Here is a 21,402-nt window from a genome sequence, read left to right as displayed (position 1 = left end):
ATCACTTGAGATAACCATTCAGTTAATGTAGGGGAAGAAATATCTTTCCATTTTAAGAAAATAACCCTTCTTGTCAGTAGTGTATCAAATGCAATTAGCATGTTGATCTGAAGATGAAATACCCTGAAGATGAAATACTATTCCAAACAGAACAGTCAATCTATTAGGTTGTAAATTAATTTTCAGAGCTTTAGAAATTGCAGAAAATAAAGATTTCCAAAACAATTTTAATGAAGAACATGAACAGAACATATATGACAAAGTAGCTACTTCAGTTTTACATCTATCACAGTGTTTGTCTATACTAGGTAATATTTTAGATAGTCTATCCTTTGTTAAATAATAACGGTGAACAATTTTATGAACGATTTGGATGAAGGCATAGAAAATAACATCAGCAAATTTGCTGATGATACTAAGCTGGGTGGCAGTGTGACATATGATGAGAATGTTAGGAGAATTCAGGGTGACTTGGATAGGCTGGGTAAGTGGGCAGATACTTGGCAGATGGCGTTTAATGTGAATAAGTGTGAGGTTATCCACTTTGGGAGTAAGAACAGGAAGGCAGATTATTATGTGAACGGTATAGAGTTGGGTAAGGGAGTAATACCAAGAGATCTCGGAGTCCTTGTTCATCATTCACTGAAGGTGAATGAGCAAGTGCAGCAGGCAGTGAAGAAGGCTAATGGAATGTTGGCCTTTATTACAAAGGGAATTGAGTACAAGAGCAAGGAAATCCTCTTGCAGTTGTACAGAGCCCTGGTGAGACCACACCTGGAGTATTGTGTACAGTTTTGGTCTCCAGGGTTAAGGAAGGACATCCTGGCTGCAGAGGAAGTGCCGCGTAGATTCACGAGGTTAATTCCTGTGATGTCTGGACTGTCTTACGCAGAGAGGTTAGAGAGACTGGGCTTGTACACGCTGGAATTAAGGAGATTGAGAGGGGATCTGATTGAAACATATAAGATTATTAAGGGATTGGACAAGATAGAGGCAGGAAATATGTTCCAGATGCTGGGAGAGTCCAGTACCAGAGGGCATGGTTTGAGAATAAGGGGTAGGTCATTTAGGACAGAGTTAAGGAAAAACTTCTTCTCCCAGAGAGTTGTGGGGGTCTGGAATGCACTGCCTCGGAAGGTAGTGGAGGCCGATTCTCTGGATGCTTTCAAGAAGGAGCTAGATAGGTATCTTATGGATAGGGGAATCAAGGGATATGGGGACAAGGCAGGAACCGGACAATTCAATAAGGAATAAGGAATTGATCAGCCATGATCTCAAAATGGCGGTGCAGGCTCGAAAGGCCGAATGGTCTACTTCTGCACCTATTGTCTATTGTCTAAATTGAAATAAACAATGGTGGACACGTACAGAAGAAGAATTTACATTTTTTCGAAACTCGAAGACAAACTTCATTAACAAAGGTCATATTAAGTTCTCTCTCCCAATCTTGTTTAATCTTTAGTGACAGGTTCTCTTTTTGTAACAAAAATAAATTATAAATTCTGCTAATGGAAACTTACACTAAGGGATTCAATTTCACAATGGTATCCAACAAATCAGATTCTTGTAAATATGGAAACTTAGGTAAACATTGTTGTAAAAAAAGTTTCACCTGAACATATTGCAAAAAATGTTTATGAGCGAGAGAAAATGTGTTAATTAACTCTTCAAAGGTAATCAAGCGACCATTACAAAATAAATCTGTAAAAGAATGGATCCCTTTATTTTTCCATAGGAGAAAAATAGAGTCAGTTGTTAAAAGATTAAATGAAAAGTTTCGATGCAAAAAAACTAGACAACTTAAATTGTTTAAAATTTTAAAAATTTACGGATCTGAACCCAAATCCGTAGTGATTGTTTAATAACCGGGTATAGATTTAAATTTGGAATTTTACAGAGCTGTAAATGTAATGGAGCTCCTAAAATTGAAGTTAAATAAAATTGTTTAACAGCTTTTAATTCCAAATCAACGCATAATGATTTTTGGTTCATATAACCAAAAACATAATTGTCTAATTTTCACAGCTCAATAATACAGTCTTAAATTAGGAAGTGCAAGTTCACCATCTTTTTTAGATTTTTCTAAGTGATACTTGTTAAATCTTGGACTCTTATTGTTCCAAATAAAGGAAGAAATAAGTGAGTCAATTTGATCGAAAAATGTTTTAGTTAAAAAGATAGGTATATTTTGGAAAATATATAAAAATCTAGGTAAAATCATCATTTTCACAGCACGAACACGACCTATTAAAGAAAAAGTCAGTGGATAGCATCTAGAAAATAGTTATTTCCTGGCGTCCATTAAAGGAACTATACTCGCTTTATAGAGATCTTTACATTTTTGTTAGTAATTATAATACCTAAATATCTAAATGTATTAACAATTCTAAAATGAATATCATTATATATACTAACAGGGACATTTAATGGAAACAATTCACTTTTATTCAAGTTAGGTTTATATCCTGAAAATTTAGCGAAATCTTTGTGTTTCCAAAAGATTAGGAATTGATTCCTCAAGATCTGAAATAAAAACCAAAAGATCATCTGCATAAAGAGAAATCTTATGTATGGTTTCATTCATAGAGATACCAAGAATATTTTTAGCTTCACGTAGTGTTATAGCTAAAGGCTCCAATATAAGTTTAAAAAATAAAGGGCTTAATGTACATCCCCGTCTAGTGCCACGAGAAAGTGAGAAAAAAAAGAAGAGCTGCAGTTATTAGTAATGACAAGCTCAAGGGCGGCTTCCTGTCTGTGTCTATAAGCCAAATGAATGATAAAATGGTCTCGGCCTCACAATGTAACTCGACGTGACCCTGCACCATATGTCTATCTGCACTGCACTTTCTCTGCAGCCATAATGCTTTGTTACAGTTATTGTTCTGTCGTATATCAGCTCAATGTACTGTTGAAATGTATCGATCTGTGTGGATGGTACGTCAGGCAAGATTTTCACTGTAGCTCAGTACGTTATGAGAATAAACAACTTTTCCCTTTTAATTACGTGGAAATATTAGACAGACTGATCTTCTGCTCTGGAACCGCAGAAGGAAACTGAACTGTTGTCATTTCTGTGGAAAGCTAATATATGGAAAAGGCTTCAATCTCACATTACGATCTGCGGTAACAGGGATCAGGTGACCGGTGTGAGTCTCCCATATCAATATCAGAATCAGGTTTAATAGCACCGGCACGTGTCATGAAATTCGTTGTCTCTGCGGCAGCAGTAGAACCTAATTCATAACAATAGATTTTAACAATTGTGACTTAAAATAAGAATATACATTTTAAGTAGTTAAATTATATAAATAGTACAAAAATATTTTTTTAAATGTAATAAACTATTTTAATTGTGTGGAACTATTTGACTGACCGGGTTGTTGCTTTGGAAGTAGTGGAGTGAAGCTTAACTGAACTGTACACATTTATGAGAAGCTCAGAGAAATACAAATGGCTAAATTCTCACATAAATGGGTCAGACACCCAGAAACATCGGCAGCACGTCAGCAGGTAAAAACAGTGGAATGAAACATGCAGAAAGTATTGCAGAAAAAAAAACATATTGTCCACCACAACGAGAGGACGTGACAGATCCGGATCTCACTGCCTTGTCTGAACGGGGAAAGATGAAGCTACACGTACACGTAGAGCAGTGACCCGCAGATGCTGCAGATCTGCAGAAAAATGTGAACAGGAAGCGGGATCAGCTGACCGGTTTGGTCTCCCACCCCAGGCAGTGACTACTCTGTGGAAAGAAGCAAACTTCCCGCTCACATCTCCTCTCGCCTTAAATGTATTAGACATTTCAACCCCCAGGGAAAATATATCGTCTGTCCACTCTATCTATTCCTCTCGTAATCTTATAAACGTCCATCCAGTCTCGCCCCAGCCTGCGCCGCTCTGGAGAAAACAACACAAGTTTGTCCAGCCTCTCGTTATAGCTCATGCCCTCTAATCCAGTCAGTGTCCTGGTAAACCTCTTCTGCGCCCTCTCCAAAGCCCCGACATCCCTCCGAGAATGGGGGTGACCAGAACTGCATGAAACACTCCAGATGTGGTCTAACTAGTTTTATAAAACTGTGTTACGAACTGTGACGTTTTAGAAACGAACCAGCAGCAATAGAGTTCACACTGGAGTCTGGTTTTGATGTTGAAGTCACCTTCTTTATTAGTATCTATTTATAATATAGTAACTTAACGAAATAAAGGAAAGTTAGCAGTGTTATGTGTATATGTGTGTAAATATAATTCCCAGACTATCGAGCGTGAGGGAACAAAGCTTAGAGTCTTGAGATGGTAAAGTAGGAAAGTTCAGTAATACACGGAATAAATGATGGGAGAGAGATATTTGTAATACAGGGTGAAAAGGACGTTACTTCAAAATAACCATCGACGAAGTCCTTATCCGTTGAATCCGTCCACATACGAGTTATCAGCAAAAGTGACCTGTCACAGGAATACCGTCTTCCAGGGGTTACCACACAACATACCCAGGCAAGGGTTAACACAAGATATTCCACAATCCACTCCTATGGATTATACGAAGTGACAGCCACACACATTCGTTGTGGTTCCCTGTACCGATGATCAACCCACTCTTGTGGGCATAGGAGAATTCCAAGCCTCAGCTGCGACTAACTGAAGCTATCAGCTTTTCCAGTCTCTCTCTCTCTCTTTAGACTGGCTGACTGCCTGTCTGCAGATCGCTCTCTCTCTCTTATGGTTCAGTCCACAGTCAGCGCTGTCAGCCTGTGACTGACGTCATAGCCCCGCCTCCTCACGCCGGCGCTCTTAAAGAAACAGTCACAGTACGACCGCAGGCTCGTAACAGCCGCAACACAACTTCCCGACTTTTGAACTCAATGCTTCAACTAATAAAGACAACCATGCCATTTGCCTTCTTAATCACCCGATCAATCTGTGCAGTCTCTTTCAGGGAGCGATGAACTTGGAGTCCTCTGATCATCGACACTGTTCAGGGTTTTGCATTTAACAGTGTACTGTCGCATACATTCGACCTACCGAGCTGCCAAGATGATCATCACTAATCAAATCTCACTGAGATTTCTCAGGTCCTGTTGAATTTATTGCCAAATGCACAAGTACGGAAAGGTATAGGAACAGAGAAACACTGACTTGTGGCAGTATCACAGGCAAGTACATTCAGATAACACACGGAACATACGATTCTCTGTCAGTAACAATCTGTAAATATGTTTTATGTCATTAACGATATGAAGAATACATTTTGTCATGATCAATATTAAAATGTGCATTTTGTGTCAATAACAGTCTTGGAAATGTTGAATTTGGTCCCTGTTTCCATTCCTCCTGTAATCCACAACCAGCTCCTTTGTTTTTGTCACAATGAGGGAGAGGTTGTTTTCTTGACACCACTGTGTCGGGGTGATGACTTCTTCTCTATTCGCTGCCTCGTTATTGTTTGGGATCCGGGGGATCAATGTAGTGTGGTCAGCAAATCTAATTAGCAGATTGGAACCCGCCACTGCAGCCCCACAGTGCACTATGTACTGATTGCAAAGCTACGAAATTGCCTGTGAATAGCCTCCCCTCCCCCAACTCCACTCTTTCTGCGTCACCAGCAGACTGGGACATCTCACATCTCGCTGCCTCCGCCAGGACATTAAACTGTGAACAACTGTGGTCAGGGACTGATCTCTGGGGTACTCCAAACGCTACCTCCTTCCAGTCTGAAAACGACCCACTCATCCAGACAAACACCACCGGCAGTTTATCGATCTCCAACGAAAAAGCCTAATCACCTACTCCTGAGGGTCAATACCATTGCTGACTCTGAGTTTACCACCGTCAAATGCCGGGAGGGACATAATAATCAGAAAGTCTCTAGTCACAGCCGTGTAAATAAAATGTTATCTCAGTGGGTGTGTGGCGCATGCTCAGAATGGGAAGGAGACAGACAAACTGAGCCAAGTCACAGACTGATGAAGGGGAGGAATAATCCATTTTGATACAGAGAGGGAAGCGGAGAGTTTGATATTGTGCATGATGCCGGAACTGTGGCCAGTTAGAAGATGAAATCTTGTTCCTCTAAATTGTTTTGAGATGTGACAGTCTTTTAAACAGAAGGCACCATGGAGACTAAAATTATTTCAGTTGAAATGTTGTCCTTCACCCACTGACTTGCTTTGTAAACGTTTGGCAGTGTAGGAAAGTCAAAGGATTTGTGTATGGGAATCACAAACACAACAGCACGTTAGTTCCGCTGTATCTGTCAGTTCACCAGCGCTTGAATGCCGCCGATCCTTGAATGTGGAGGCGGAGATGTTGGAGAAGACAGCGCCTCACTCGCTGCAAGGAGAGCTCGAACACGTGACCATGTCCGTGATCTGATTGGATACATTGTCATGACCTTATAACAGTGTGACATCATTCACTGGCTCTCATTTTGGAAGGGATTCAGTCGGCCATCGCAGATACACCAACAGCTTCGCACTGGGAAGCGGCCGATCACCTGCTCCGTGTGTGCGAAGAGACTCATTCAGTTAACCCACCTTGTGATGCTCCGGTGAGTTCACAATAAATAGAGGCCACATTTCTGTCCGGAGTGAGCAAAGAGTTTTATCAATCATCCCAGCTGCTGCAACACCAGCAACTTCACATCAGGGAGGAAGTTCAAATCAGCTCCGTGTTAAATGTTTAACCATCCCGGTGACTGAAGGCAGCTGCAGGTTCATGAGGGACTGTTACTGTCAGATTCTGCAGTTCTTGCGGCTGCTCATCGCACCCAGGACTGAACCCTGGTCACTGAGCATTGGAGGAGTCTGTTCTGCTGATGTTAGCCTTAAACTAGTCTGGTGTTTAATATTGTGGATCTGTGAAGGATAAATCAGTTCTGTATCAAATCCCGTGTGTCAGGTACTTACAGTCTCTACCACACTCACGATGCAATCTAGAGAGGCCACTCGGCCCATCTGGTCCCTGCCCATATTTCTGTTCCATATCAGTATATCAAAATCTACCCCTGCCGTTCCCCTCTCACTCTCCCTGAGATGACAGGTTGCAACTAGTCACCACTCCGTGGGATAGGAGATTTCTCTTGAATTTCATAGAATCATAGAAATCTACAACACATTACAGACCCTTTGGCCCACAATGTTGTGCCGACCATGTAACTTCCTCAAGAATCTGCCAAGAATTACCCTACCGCATCGCCCCCTATTTTCCTAAGCTCCATGTACCTATCTAAGAGTCTCTTAAAAGACCCTATTGTATCCGCCTCTACCACCGTCGCTGGCAGTGCATTCCACACACACACACCACTCTTTGCTTAAAAAACTTGGCTCTGACATCTCCTCTGTACCTACTTCCAGGCAGCTTAAACCTATTCCCCCTCGTGTTAGACATTTCAGCCCTGGGGAAAAGCCTCTGGCTATCCACACGACCAATGCCTCTAATCATCTTATACACCCGCATGAATTTCCTGCATGATTTTCTCCAGGCTGAATAAGACGATGAGCTCACTGTGGTTGTGACGTTCTTCAGGGCTCCGGACGAAGTTGGTTAAAATCCTTCTGCCCTGCTCTTTTCAACGTTTTGGGTCATTTTCACCAATTTTAAAGGACTGTGCCTCAGACAGCTGGGTTGTTGCAATTGTTATGTACCAGCAGCAACAGATCACTAACGGAGTCTGGTTTCGATGTTAAAACCACTCTCTTCATTAGTATCTACTACAAATATAAAAGATTAAACAAAATAAACAGAAGTTAACAGTATTATGCCTATATATATATCTCCCAAACTATCAAGCTCGGGAAACAATGCTTAAAGTCTTCAGATGGTAAAGTAGAAAAGTTCAGTAATCCACGGAATAAGTGAGAGAGAGGAGAGATTTGTAAATCCACAGGAACATGTAGAGAGAAGGCAATTACGAAGAATTCCACACACATTCCACGCTGGGTAAACGAAATAACAGTTGCCGAAGATCTTATCCGTCGATTCGTTCCGAAATCCACTTAGAAATATCACCAGGTGACAGTCACAGGAATATCGTCTTCAAGTGGTTACCACAGAACACCCCGATTCCAGGTAAGGGCCAACAAAAGTGATACCACAGGATACTCCAGCAAATCCACACATATGGATGATACGAAGTGACAGTCACACATCCGTTGTGCACTGCGTGCCGATGATCAACCTAATCTTTTGGGCATAACAGTGACAAGCTGAAGTCTCTCTCTCTCTCTTCCTCTCCCTCTCCCTCCACTCCCTCTCTCCCCCCTCTGTCTCTGCTGCAGCGCGTGTGTGACGTCACAGCCCCGCCTCACTCAGGCACTTAAAGCGACACTCACAGTAAACGAATCTGCGATCTCGCAACACAATGCACCTCTAAAGTCTGACAGCAGACTAGCGAGTGAAACTTCGGTGGTGCAGAATCAGAAACCAAAGATTTGCCAGCCTGAGTCAGGCTTTGGGGCTCCAGAGAGAGAATGGTCTAGATTTTACGAGGAGGAAGAGGAAGAGGAAACAGACCAGCAGGATATGGCTACAAAAGGAAGATCAGAAAAATTTGGAAACTGGTTGACCCAAAAAAAAAGATGGTTAGTTTCTGCAAAATACTGGTGGTAATCAAAAGATCAGGCAACAATTGTGGAGAGGAATAAATAAACAACTTTTAGACCGAGCCTCTTCAGCATACCTAGACTGTGTACTCCGCTGCTTAGTTGCTGCCTGAGCTGCAGAGTTCCTCCAGCATTTTGTGTGTGAGCGTCTCTGTATGTCCAGCAACTGCAGAATCTCCTGCTTTATATCTGCATTTTACTTTGGCATTAGATACACGTTGATATTGAGTACATTGTTTACATGAGCCGCTTTCTGCGTTAAAAGAGCTGCAGATTTTTTCTATACACCCGAAAAAAAATGAGATATGGACATTGAACCGGTGCTTCAAGAAATGTTTAATGGCACCGTTATTACCCACAAGGCGCTGCGGTAATAATTTTTGTCAGGCACTGAAGCACTGATGAACTGCGCAGGCGTCAGGCTGATGACGTCCCCGAGTATCACGCATGCGTGCAGAACACAGAAGGCTTTGAAAATGTCGGTTGCAGGTAAGAGCAATTCTCTGTGTTTTTATCTTAAACACCGACTTCGGGATAATTCCTGTGAATTTCTGACACCGTGGCCAGTAATCCCGGGACAGTCCTGCTCTCTTCCCTCTCTCTCAGCCCCACGATCCGTACACGGGCCCCGGGGAGCTTCCGGCTGATGAGGGAATGGGAACCGATGGATCTCTCAGACAGAGCTGAGCTCCAGCTATCTAAATGCAAGGATTAGGAACTCGGAGAAAGGGAACAAAACCCATCTGTGGACACTTTCTGGAGGTCCAAGATACGTATGTTCCACGACCGCTGGACTAAGTGTGTAAATGTAGGAGGGGACTATGTTGAAAAATAGATGTGCTAGATTTTCTAAAATTGACTCCTTCAACCTTAGGCCACAAACTTATCTATCACCCCTTTTATATAGGGAAAAGCAGTATAACATTAGATGATCATCACCATAAGATGAAAGTTTAAATCTTAGCCTTTGTTTTAAATTAACACTTAGTCTTTCCTGTGATTAGAAAATAGGAATCTTGGCTAAATTACCAGACATAAAGTATGGTGAGGTACAGTGCTAGCATTGTAGATTAGCAAGGATTCTACTTTGGGTTGGACTTCCAGAGCACACTTACTGGATATCCACAGGACAGTATTGTTGAAGACTAAGACAGTACTTTCAAATAGAATTGGAAAGGAAATGAGAGCTTTTACCACCTGGTCATTTGCCACCTCTTCTTGTGATTCTGCTCCTAAATGTGAAGACATGGAGAAGTGAGATTAAAATTATGCCATCGAACTGGTTGTAAGAATGGACCACACCTATTGGTCCTCATTTGCTTTATTCAGAGCCTTGTCAATAGCATGAATAACTGAATAAACATTTCATTAGAAAGGGGTGGATTAAACTGAATATATAGGATCTTTAAATTATACCCCTGCCCACTTATTATTTTCGCTGGAAAAGAGATGTTGAAATTCTAAGTAATCCTGACTAAAGTGTAATATGGTTTTAAAAAAAGCTCAAGGTCAAATAAGTGTGAGACATTTGTAGAGCATTTTATAGGAAGGGACATTAAAGACATTCATCATTCATGCTGATTTTTCCTCCCAGCACTGCTGAAAATACACAAACCACCCCACCTCCCTTCAGATCTACTCCGTGCTGTGCCTGATGAACCAGCCAAGATTAGCAGTTCACCATCTGTGGGAAAAATTGAGTGCAAATACCTAATAAGTTTGGGATGTGTATATTCGTCTCCCAATTTATGATGTAGGAGCATTGATATTATGCTGCTTTGTGTGTAAAATATACAATCCTCTTTGTTCAAATCTTTATTAGCTAGTGAACTTACAAGTTTGCTACAGGGAGTTAAGCAATTTAATTTTAAACAATAGCATAAATTGATAAATGTTACCAATTTTAAATAGCAAAAAGTTTATAGTATTTTTTTTCCTGGGAAAAAGACTTTGGGTCCGAAGTTTGAATAGTGTTATGATGTGACTGCATTTTTCGAAAGAAAAGAGCAAAAATTGTAGTTATCCAAATGCAGAAAGGTTAATCCTACATTAAATGTGAATTGTGATTAAGAGATCCAAGATAATGTGTATTTAATAAAATAATTTAAATCAAATTATTGCTTTAAATCTACATTATACATTCAAGAATGCATTTTAGGTAGCTCAACACCTCATGCAGGTCAGTCAGGTATCTCTGCACCCTTTAAACTTGCACGTTTCTGTTTCCCAGATGCCTTTGAAACTTACTTTGACCTTATTTTCTGAGCTTCTTTTAAACTTGCAGGTTATGTGGAACACATCATTCTGTAATGTGATGTCTAAAAACAGTGATTTGGAAGTGAGGTATGATGTATTAATATGAGAACATCTAATAATACAGAAAATCTGCTCGTCCGACACCCAAGACCCAACCATGGCAGGTTCACTAAGTTTTACTGTGGTTAGTCACATGATTGGAGGGCTGTCACCTGAAAGTAATGATCATTAATCACCATCAATGTTACATAGTTCACACTAAAAATAAAAGCACAAGGGAGAAATCGGCCTCTGCAGCAGCTTTTTTTTTAGAGCGCTCAGCGGTTCATTTGAAATCAGGTCCAGAATTTACCTGCACTTCTGATGGGAAATCTGTTGGATGTGTTTCTGTCAAACATACACCCAAAAAATGTTATGAGTCAATGCACCAAGTGGATCGAACGCCAGCACTTTTGAACAGTGTGTTTCAGCCTATTCTGTTTCAATCTTTATGAAATGTAAAATAATCTGAACGGTCTAGAACTTGATAGAGGTCTAAAAGATTACGAGAGGCATGGATAGGGTGGATAGTCAGTACCTGTTTCCCAGGGCACCAATAGCAAACACCAGAGGGCATATGTATAAAATTAAGGGAGGGAAGTTTAGGGGAGACATCAGGGGTAAGTTTTTTTTTACACAGAGGGCTGTGAGTGCCTGGAATGACTTGCCAGGGGTGGTGGTGGAGGCTAAAACATTAGGGGTATTTAATAGCCTCTTGGACAGGCACATGGATGAAAGAAAAATGGAGGGTTACGGGGTAGTGTGGGTTTAGTTCTTTTTTTTAAGGTTTATATGGGTCGGCACAACATGGAGGGCTGAAGGGCCTGTACTGTGCTGTAGTGTTCTATTCTATGGCTCTAAAATCTTTTACATCACCAGTTGAGAAAATCATCTTTGTTCTACCTCCAATCACAAAGAGGATATCTGCAGATGCTGGAAATCCAAGTTACACACACAAATTGCTGGAGGAATTCAGCATTAGTACTCTTTTCCATAGATGCTGCCTGGCCTGCTGAGTTCCTCCAGCATTTTGTGTGTGTTGCTTGTTCTACCTCCTCTCGGTCTGCACTTTTCTACCGGTGAGAACATGCTTCCACCAATTCTGTCTGGCTACATAATGATATCAAACACCTTTGCCCTGGGCAACAAGTAGCTTTTACATCACAAATGTGCCAGACTCCAGTGAGACAGACTACTGCCCTTCCCTTCATATTCATTGGCATTACCATCACTGAGTTCACCACTGTCAGTCACCTGGGTGAAACTTCAGGGGAACTATTTATGTACAATACTGTGTGTATTGTGGTGATGCAAGAGTTGCTGGAGAATTTTCAAGTGGGAAGAAGTGGAGTGATATTTGGAAATCTGAAATTTAAAGCATCATTTAGCAAGAAAATCACAAATAGGTGGTTTGCAAAAGCTGTGGCGAGTAAATCCTTCATTAACCTGTTACATAGGTTGTATGAGAGTGCAGATGAACTCAATCAAGCCCAGAGGAGATTAACGTTCTTACTGACAGTGATTTGCTCGCTGTTGAAATGAATATCTCTCTATATAAAATTCAGTTTGCACATGTTGTCACTGGGTAAAAATTGTACAGCACAATATTTTTGCACACACTGGTCATTACAAGTTAGAGGGGACATTGGTGGGAAGGCGGGGAGACCTCCAGTGTCCCTGACGCCCTCACGTAGAAGGTATATATCCAGCTGCACTTTATGGAGTTGGAGCTGGAAATGGATGAATTCCACATCATCCAAGCGTCGGAGGGTGTGATAGGTATGACGTGCAGAGAGGTGAGTTGCACCTAAGGTGCAGGACACGGGAAACTGGGTGAGAGTCAGGAAGGAGAATGAGGTTAAATAGCCATTGCAGAGTACTTTTGTTGCTATCCCACACAACAACAGGTGGACCACTTTAGAAACTGTTGGGGGGGATTACCTGGCAGAGGAAAGTCAAAGGAGTGATAGGGGATTTGTTAGTTAGGGGAACAGAACTAGAAGGGGACTAATATCCTAGTGGCAAGGCTTGCTAGTGCTCCCCTGTGGGGTGGGTGGTTAAACTAAAGTTGCAGGGAGGATTGGAGCCAGAATGACAGAACAGATAGTGGAGAGGGTGAATTGAATTGAATTGACTTTATTACATACATCCTTCATATACATGAGTTGTAGAAATCTTTATGTTACGTCTCTGTCTAAATGTGCAATGTGAAATTTATAATAGTTTATAATAAATAGTATGTACAACAGGACAGTCAGAATAAATAAAAGTACAATTGTATCAGCATGAATTAATCTATCAGAGGGCCTGGTGGAAGAAGCTGTCTCTGGGCCTGTTGGTCCGGGCTTTCAGGCTGTGGTACCGTTTCCCAGATGGTAGCAGCTGGAGCAGTTTGTGGTTGGGGTGACTCTGGTCCCCAATGATCTTTTTACACACCTGTTTTTGTCAATGTCCTGAATAGTGAGAAGTTCACATCTACATTTGTGCTGGGCTGTCTGCACCACTCTCTGCAGACTCCTGTGACTGAGTGAAGTACAGCACCCATACCAGACAGTGATGCAGCCAGTCAGGATGCTCTCAATTGTGCCCCTGTAGAAAGTTGTTAGTATTTGGGGCCCCATCCCAAACTTCCTGCACTGCCTGCGGTGAAAGAGGTGCTGTTCTGCCTTTTTCACCACACAGCCAGTATGTACAGACCAGGTGAGATCCTCGGTGTTGTGTATGCCAGGGAACTTAAAGCTGTTCACCCTCTCAACCCCAGATCCTGGGTCAGCCTGTCCCCATTACTCCTGTAGTCTACAGCCAGCTCCTTTCTTTCAGTGACATTGAGGGCAAGGTTGTTTTTTTGACACCAAACAGATGTCGTTCAGACCTCAGGGCATGAAATTATGATATTGTAGCCATTACTTGGACTTGTCCTTAGCCCAACAGTCTGAGGGATTTCAAGGAACAAATCTGTAGGGAGATTGCGGACTATGCCAAGAAACAAAGGTTGATAAAGTGAGTGATTTTAACTTTCCATTTATTGACTGGACTCCTAGGCTGTAAAAGGACTAGATGGGATAGAGCTTATCAAATCTACCTTAATCAGTATGTAAAATTCCTGATGTAGAAGTGTACAATAAGCTATTGGGAAGTGATCTAGGGCCAGTGACAGAAATTAGTGTATGGGAACACTTTGTATCTACTGATCATGAGATTCCAAGTAAATACAGAGAAACAGAGGCCTGGACCTCTCTTGAGATTCTAAATTGGAGAAAGTCCAATTTTTATGATATTTGCAAGGATTTGACAAGCGTTAATTGGGACAGGATGTTTTTTAACAAAGGAGTACTTGGTAAGTGGGAGTTCTTCAGAAGTGAAATTTTAAGAGTGTAGAGTTTGTATGTGTCTGACAAAATAAAAGTTGAATGGTAACTAGTGCAGGGAATCTTGGTTTTCAAGAGATATTGAGGCCCTGGGACTGTTGGGTGCAACCAAAACTCATTAATGACAACCATTTCATAATTCCACTCCCGAACTCATCTGACTTTCCTTTAGTTGTCTTCTGTTGGATTCTAAAAGCTTCCTAATGGTCTTTTGCTCTTTTGTTTGCCCTCTCTGTTTTTATGTTGGTTTTGGATTCTCATTTAACCCACGGTTGTGCCCTGCTGCCTTTCCAATGCTTCCACGTCTTTGGGATGTATCGATCACTCAGCTCTCGAATTGCTCCCAGAAACTCCAGCCATTGCTGCTCTGTTGTCACTCCTACCTTTTCCCTTCCAAACACATTTGGCCAGCTTCTCTGTCACAGAAACATGGAGAAGTTCAGTGGAGAAACAGGCTGTTTGGCCCATTTAGTCAATGCCACAAAATCATTTAAGCTCTCTAATGCAACTACCTGCACCGGGATCATCACCCTCCATACCCGTACCATCCAGGTACCTGTCAAACTTCTCTTAATGGTGAAATCGAGCTCATATTCACCACTAGTGCTGACATCTCATTCTGCACTCTCACGACCATTTCAGCAAAGAACTTTTCCAAATGTTCCCATTAAATTTTCACCTTCCCCACTTACCATGACCTCTGGTTGTCGTCCCACCCAACCTCAGTGGGAAAAGCTGCTTGCATTTACCCTATCTATACCCTGATAATTTTGTTTACTTCTAACAAATCCTCAAAGCAATGTACAATTTCCTTGTTTATGCTTAGAGCCTTTTTTAGGTGTATAAGATGATGAGGGGCATTGAGTGTGTGGATAGCCAGAGGATTTTTTCCCAGCGTTAGAATGGCTAACAGGAGGGGGCATAGTTTTAAGGTGCTTGGAAATATATGCCGAGGGGATGTCAGGGGTAGGTTTTTTACACAGAGAGTGTTGGATGTGTCGAATGCACTGCCAGCAGCGGTTGTCGAGGCGGATACAACAGGGACTTTTAACACTCTCTTAGATAGTTACATGGAGCTCAGAAAAATAGAGGGCTATGCGCTAGGGAAACTCCAGGCAGTTTCTAGAGTATGTTAAAAGTCGGCACAGCACTGTGGGCCAAAGGGTCTGTAACGTGCTATAGATTTCTATGATTCTATGACATTCAAGGGAAATCTCCAAACCCACGGAGTGGTGACTAGTAGTGAATAGTGGGAAAGTTACTGGAACGTATATGCAGGAACCGGAAATATAAGTATTTGGATAGATGTGGACTGATTAAAGATAGACAGCATGGTTTTGTGCATGATAGGCCATGTCTAACCAATCTTATAGAGTCTCTCGAGGAAGTTATCAGGGAAGTGGATGAAGGCAAGGCAGTGGATGTTGTCTACATGGACTTTAGCAAGGCAGTTGACAAAGTCTCATATGGGAGGTTGGTCAAGAAGTTTCAGTTACTCAGCATTAAAGATGAGACAGTAAATTGGATGAGACACTGTCTTTGGGAGAAGCCAGAGTGTGGTAGCAGATGGTTGCCTCTCTGACTGGAGGCCTGTGTCTAGTGGTGTGCCACGGGGATCAGTTCTGGATCTGTTGTGGTTTGTCATCTGTATCAGTAATCTGGATGATAGTGTGGTTAACTGGATTAGCAGATTCATGACCACCAAGACTGGTGGTGTAGTGGACAGCGAGGAAGACTATCATGGCTTGCAGTGCAATCTGGACCCCCTGGGAAAAATGGTTTGAGAAATGGAAATTGGAATTTAATGCAGACAAGTGTGAGTTGTTGCACTTTGGTATGACCTACCAAGGGAGGTCTTTCACAGTGACTGGTCGGGCACGGAGGAGTGTTTTAGAAGAAAGGGACCTGGGAATACAAGTCCTTAATTCACTGAAAGTGGTATCACAGTTAGATAGTGAAGGAAAAAAGAGATTTTAGCCCATTGGCTTTCATGAACCAAATACTGACAATAGATGGATATTATGTTGACTTGTAAAAGAGGCCTAATTTGCAGTATTGTGTGATGTTTTGGTCACCTACCTACAGGAATGATTTAAAAGAGATTCAGAGATTTCAGAGAAAATTCACAAGGATGTTGCCAAGTTTGGAGGACTTGGGTTATAAGGAAAGATTGAACAGGTCAGGACTTTATTCATTGGAATGTAGAAGATTGAGGTGAGATTTGATTGTGGTAGAGGGGCATAGATAGTGTAAATGCAAGCTGGCTTTCTCCACTGAGATGGGGGTGGGACTTCAACCAGTGGCTAGGGGTTAAGGGTGAGAGGTGAAATGTTAAGGGGAACATGAGGGGAAACTTCTTCACACAGATGGTCATCTAGGTTTGGAATGAGCAGCCATCCCAGGTGGTGCATGCGAGCTCGATTTCAACATTTAAGAGGTTCGTGTAGGTACCTGGATTGTAGGGGTGTGGGAGTGGCAGTTTAAATAGTTCAGCACAAGACTAGGTGGTCCAAAGGGCCTGTTTCTGTGTTGTACTTTTCTACAAGAACCTGAAATATTACAAAAATTCACTCTAACCCCTTTTAACAGCTGTGCGGACCAACCATTCCTCTCAGCAGGAATTTTTTTTATATGGTGTTAAAACTGTAGTACTTTCAGTTAATAATACATAAAAGAAAATCCTAGATGCACATCCACAAAGACAATTTGCGTGAGACTGTTTCAGTTACTATGGGGCCAGGCACCCTTGCAGCTCAGCCGGAACAGGGAATAATACCAATGGAGAGAGTCAAACTGAGCCAGGTCACAGATCGGAGACGGCAGAAATGCCCCATTCTTATAGAGACAGGAAGAGCATCAGAGAATTGTTGGTCATTCCAGATACCAGCACTCTGCCCAGTCAGGAGATGTTTTCTCTGTCCAACTTTCGTTGAACCTCACTGTAACAGTGTGATACCAGATCAAACCTTGGCAACTCAAGTAATCTCATCTGAAATGTTGTCCTAAACTCATTGATGGATTTTGTAAATCTTTTCACAGGATAAAAATGAGAAGGATTTTGTTGCCGGGAATCTCAAACACGGCACACCAGTTTTGCTGTCTCTGTCTGGATATTTAAGAAGCGGAGCAAGAGATTCAATCGACCATCCTTCCTACACAGACTGTGGAGAGGGATTTAATTGGTCATTTGACCAAATAGCAAGCCTGTCATTTTACACAGGAGAAAGGCTGTTCACCTGCTCAGACAGTGGGAATGGATTCACTCGGTTATCACAATTGAAGGTACATCAGCAAGTTCACACTGGGCAAGGCCATTCATCTGTTCTGTGTGTGAGAAGGGGTTCAGTCGGTCTTCCCACCTGTGGACACACCAGTCAGTTCACATCACACCGGGCAGAGGCTGGTCATCTGTTTAATTTCTGAGAAAGGATTCACTCAGTCATTTGACCTAATGGCTCACCAGCGAGTTCACACTGGGGAGAAGCCATTCACCTGTTCAGTCTGTGGGAAGGGATTCACTCATTTATCCCAACTACAGAGTCACCAGCAAGTTCACACTAGGGAGAAGCCATTCACCTGTTCAGTCTGTGGGAAGAGATTCACTCATTTATCCCAACTACAGAATCACCAGCGAGTTCACACTGGGGAGAGGCCGTTCACCTGCTCAGTCTGTGGGAAGGGATTCACTCAGTCATCCAACCTACTGGTACATCAGCGAGTTCACACTGGGGAGAAGCCGTTCACCTGCTCAGAATGTGGGAAAGGATTCAGTGACTTATCCAGCCTACTGAGACATCAGCGACTTCACACTGGGGAGAAGCCGTTCACCTGCTCAGAATGTGGGAAAGGATTCACTCAGTCATCCCAATTACTGAGACATCAGCGAGTTCACACTGGGGAAAAGCCGTTCACCTGCTCAGAATGTGGGAAAGGATTTACTGATTCATCCACCCTACAGAGTCATCAGCGAGTTCACACTGGGGAGAAGCCGTTCACCTGTTCAGAATGTGGGAAGGGATTTACTCAGTTATCCCAAGTACAGTGTCATCTGCGAGTTCACACTGGGGAGAGGCCATTCATCTGCTCAGACTGTGGGAAGGGATTCACTCGGTTATCCACCCTACAGAGACATCAGCGAGTTCACACTGGGGAGAAGCCGTTCATCTGCTCAGAATGTGGGAAGGGATTCACTCAGTCATCCCACCTACAGAGTCATCAGCGAGTTCACACTGGGGAGAAGCCATTCACCTGCTCAGTCTGTGGGAAGGGATTCACTGAGTCATCCCAACTACAGAGTCATCAGCGAGTTCACACTGGGGAGAAGCCGTTCACCTGTTCAGAATGTGGGAAGAGATTTACTCAGTCATCCCAACTACAGAGTCATCAGCGAATTCACACTGGGGAGAGGCCGTTCACCTGCTCAGTCTGTGGGGAGAGATTCGCTCATTCATCCACCCTACAGAGACACCAGCGAGCTCACACTGGGGAGAAGCCTTTCATCTGCTCAGAATGTGGGAAGAGATTCACTGAGTCATGCCAACTACTGAGTCATCAGCGAGTTCACACTGGGGAGAAGCCGTTCACCTGCTCATTCTGTGGGAAGAGATTCACTGATCCATCCACCCTACAGAAACACCAGCGAGTTCACACTGGGGAGAAGCCATTCACCTGTTCAGAATGTGGGAAGAGATTTACTCAGTCATCCCAACTACAGAATCATCAGCGAATTCACAATGGGGAGAGGCCGTTCACCTGCACAGTCTGTGGGAACGGATTCACTGATCCATCCACCCTACAGAAACACCAGCGAGTTCACACTGGGGAGAAGCCATTCACCTGTTCAGAATGTGGGAAGAGATTTACTCAGTCATCCCAGCTACAGAGACATCAGCGAGTTCACAATGGGGAGAGGCCATTCACCTGCTCAGAATGTGGGAAGGGATTTACTCAGTCTTCCACCCTACTGAGACATGAGCGTGTTCACTCCGGTGAGAAGTTGTTCAATTGCACAGAATGTGGGAAACGGTTCACTCTGTCATCCCACCTTCTGCAACACCAGCGAGTTCACACTGGAGAGAGGCCATTCACCTGCTCAGAATGTGGGAAGAGATTCACTCGGTCTTCCACACTACAGAGACATCAGCGAGTTCACACTGGAGAGGAGCCATTTACCTGCTGAGAATGTGGGAAAAGATTCACTCAGTCATCCCAACTACTGGCACACCAGTCAGCTGTTATGAATCCCTAGGTTTTGTTTGCTGTGGACTGTCATTTTAAGAGAGAGAGAGAGATTAAGAAGGTGAATCAGTCTGACTTGCAGCTTGTTTACATCACTCCCAGCTTGTTTAGTTTTAACTGAGGACACAGACACTCAGAGTCAGACGGAGATGAATGAGGAAAAATGGAAGGATCGAAACAAGGGAAATAAGTGCCAAGGGTCACTGTTTGGAATTTTCCTATGCCCACAAGTGTGGGTTAATTATCGATTCAGCGTACATCGAATGTGTGGTTGTCACCTCGTTTAATTGATAGGAGTGGATCTGATTTGGGGTATCCTATGAAGACCACTGATGTGTTAACCCTTGCCTGGGTGTGGTGTGGTAATTCATTTGAAGATGATACGCCTTATGACAAGTCACTTTGGGTGATAATTCGTATGTGGATTTGGAAGGATGACAGATAAAATCTACAGTGACTGTTCTCTTGTTTTACCACCATGGAACATGTGGAATTCGACATAATTGCCTTCCCTTGACATTTACCCCGGATTACAAATATCTCTCTCATCACCTATTCTGTGGTTGAACTGAACTTTCATAATTTACCATCTCAAGACTCCAGACGTTGTTTCCCCCAAGCTCAATAGTTTTGGATTTATATTTACACACATATATACACATAACACTGTTAACTTTTTTTTATCTTGCTTAAGTTACTATACTATAAGTAGATTCTAATAAAGATAGTTTTAACATCAATAGCAGACTCCAGGTGTAGACTCCACGAGGAAATGTGCAGATGCTGGAAATTCAAACACACACAAAATGCTGGTGGAACACAGCAGGCCAGGCAGCATCTATAAGGAGAAGCACTGTCAATGTTTCAGGCCGAGACCCTTCGTCAGGCAGACTCAGGCAGTCCTAACGAAGGGTCTCGGCCTGAAACGTCGACAGTGCTTCTCCTTATAGATGCTGCCTGGCCTGCTGTGTTCCACCAGCATTTTGTGTGTGTTGTTCCAGGTGTAGTCTATTGGTGCTGATTCGTTTCTGAAGTTTTACGATTCATAACAAAATTGGGGCCTGCATCCGGGATATGAACAGCTATGCGGGCGTAGTCATTAATTATCGATTTCATTGGGGAAGTCGCTTTTGATTGATTTGTGTGTGGAAAATCAGCAGCGGATGCTGATTATTGTTTGGAAGCGGCAACCTCTGAGGCATTAGAGGATGCCAGACGGATTGAGTTGTTGAGTCTTGCCAGAAGGTTAAAACTTGCTATGTTGAACTTGACAATGAGGAGGGCACAGATGCAGAGGATAACAGCTGAACATTATATACCTGAGGGTGTGTTTAAAGTGGAGGAGTTGGAGGTGTTTCCTGAAAGTAAACCTGGTGAGCTTGAGCTCCAGTTCAAGTGACAAAAATTAAAGATGGAGGCTGCAGAAAGGCAGAGGCAGTTTGAGGCTATAGAGGCAGAGAAACAGAGGGAGGAAGCTGAAAAACAGAGGCTATTTGAGCTGGAAAAGATAAAGTGGTTGCAGCAAAGGGGTCTAGCGTTAGACTCTGGTGATAAGTTTGAGGCCAGTCAGGAAATTAAATTCGTACCTCCAATTGATGAGATAGAGGTTGATAAATACTTCCAGCATTTTGAGAAGGTTGCTTAGAATTTAAAGTGGCCAGAAGAGGGTTGGCCTATTCTCTTACAAATTAAGGGGGAGGCTTAGCAAGCCTATTCTGTTTTGTCAGTTGATTAAGTAGCTGATTATGACATAGTGAAACAGGCTGTGCTCAAAGCTTACGAGTTGGTCCCAGAATCATACAGGCAAAAGTTTAGAAATTTGAGGAAATCTGTGAACCAGACATATGTAATTTGCTTATGAGAAGTCTGTGTGTTTTGATCGCTGGTGCACATATATG

General features: G+C 42.7%; 1 protein-coding gene across 2 annotated transcripts in view; it reads left to right on the top strand.

Annotated features, from left to right (window-relative positions):
* Positions 1–17,533: 17,533 nt before the first annotated feature.
* LOC140720655 (uncharacterized) overlaps positions 17,534–21,402 on the top strand; it is a 107,653-nt gene continuing 103,784 nt past the window's right edge. The window contains exons 1-2 of one of the 2 annotated variants that reach the window (XM_073035503.1): positions 17,534–18,302; positions 19,143–19,682. In XM_073035503.1, coding sequence (XP_072891604.1) covers positions 17,718–18,302; positions 19,143–19,445 — 888 coding nt within the window. In that variant the 5' untranslated portion in view covers positions 17,534–17,717 and the 3' untranslated portion in view covers positions 19,446–19,682. Of the gene's footprint in view, positions 19,683–21,402 lie in introns of those variants that run through there. The other variant, XM_073035502.1, reaches the window with a different exon arrangement.

The sequence above is a fragment of the Hemitrygon akajei genome, unplaced genomic scaffold (assembly GCF_048418815.1).
Source record: "Hemitrygon akajei unplaced genomic scaffold, sHemAka1.3 Scf000045, whole genome shotgun sequence".
Classification (NCBI taxonomy): domain Eukaryota; kingdom Metazoa; phylum Chordata; class Chondrichthyes; order Myliobatiformes; family Dasyatidae; genus Hemitrygon; species Hemitrygon akajei.
The sequence above is the reverse complement of the archived record's forward strand: the minus strand, read 5'-3'. Positions and strand labels throughout refer to the sequence as shown.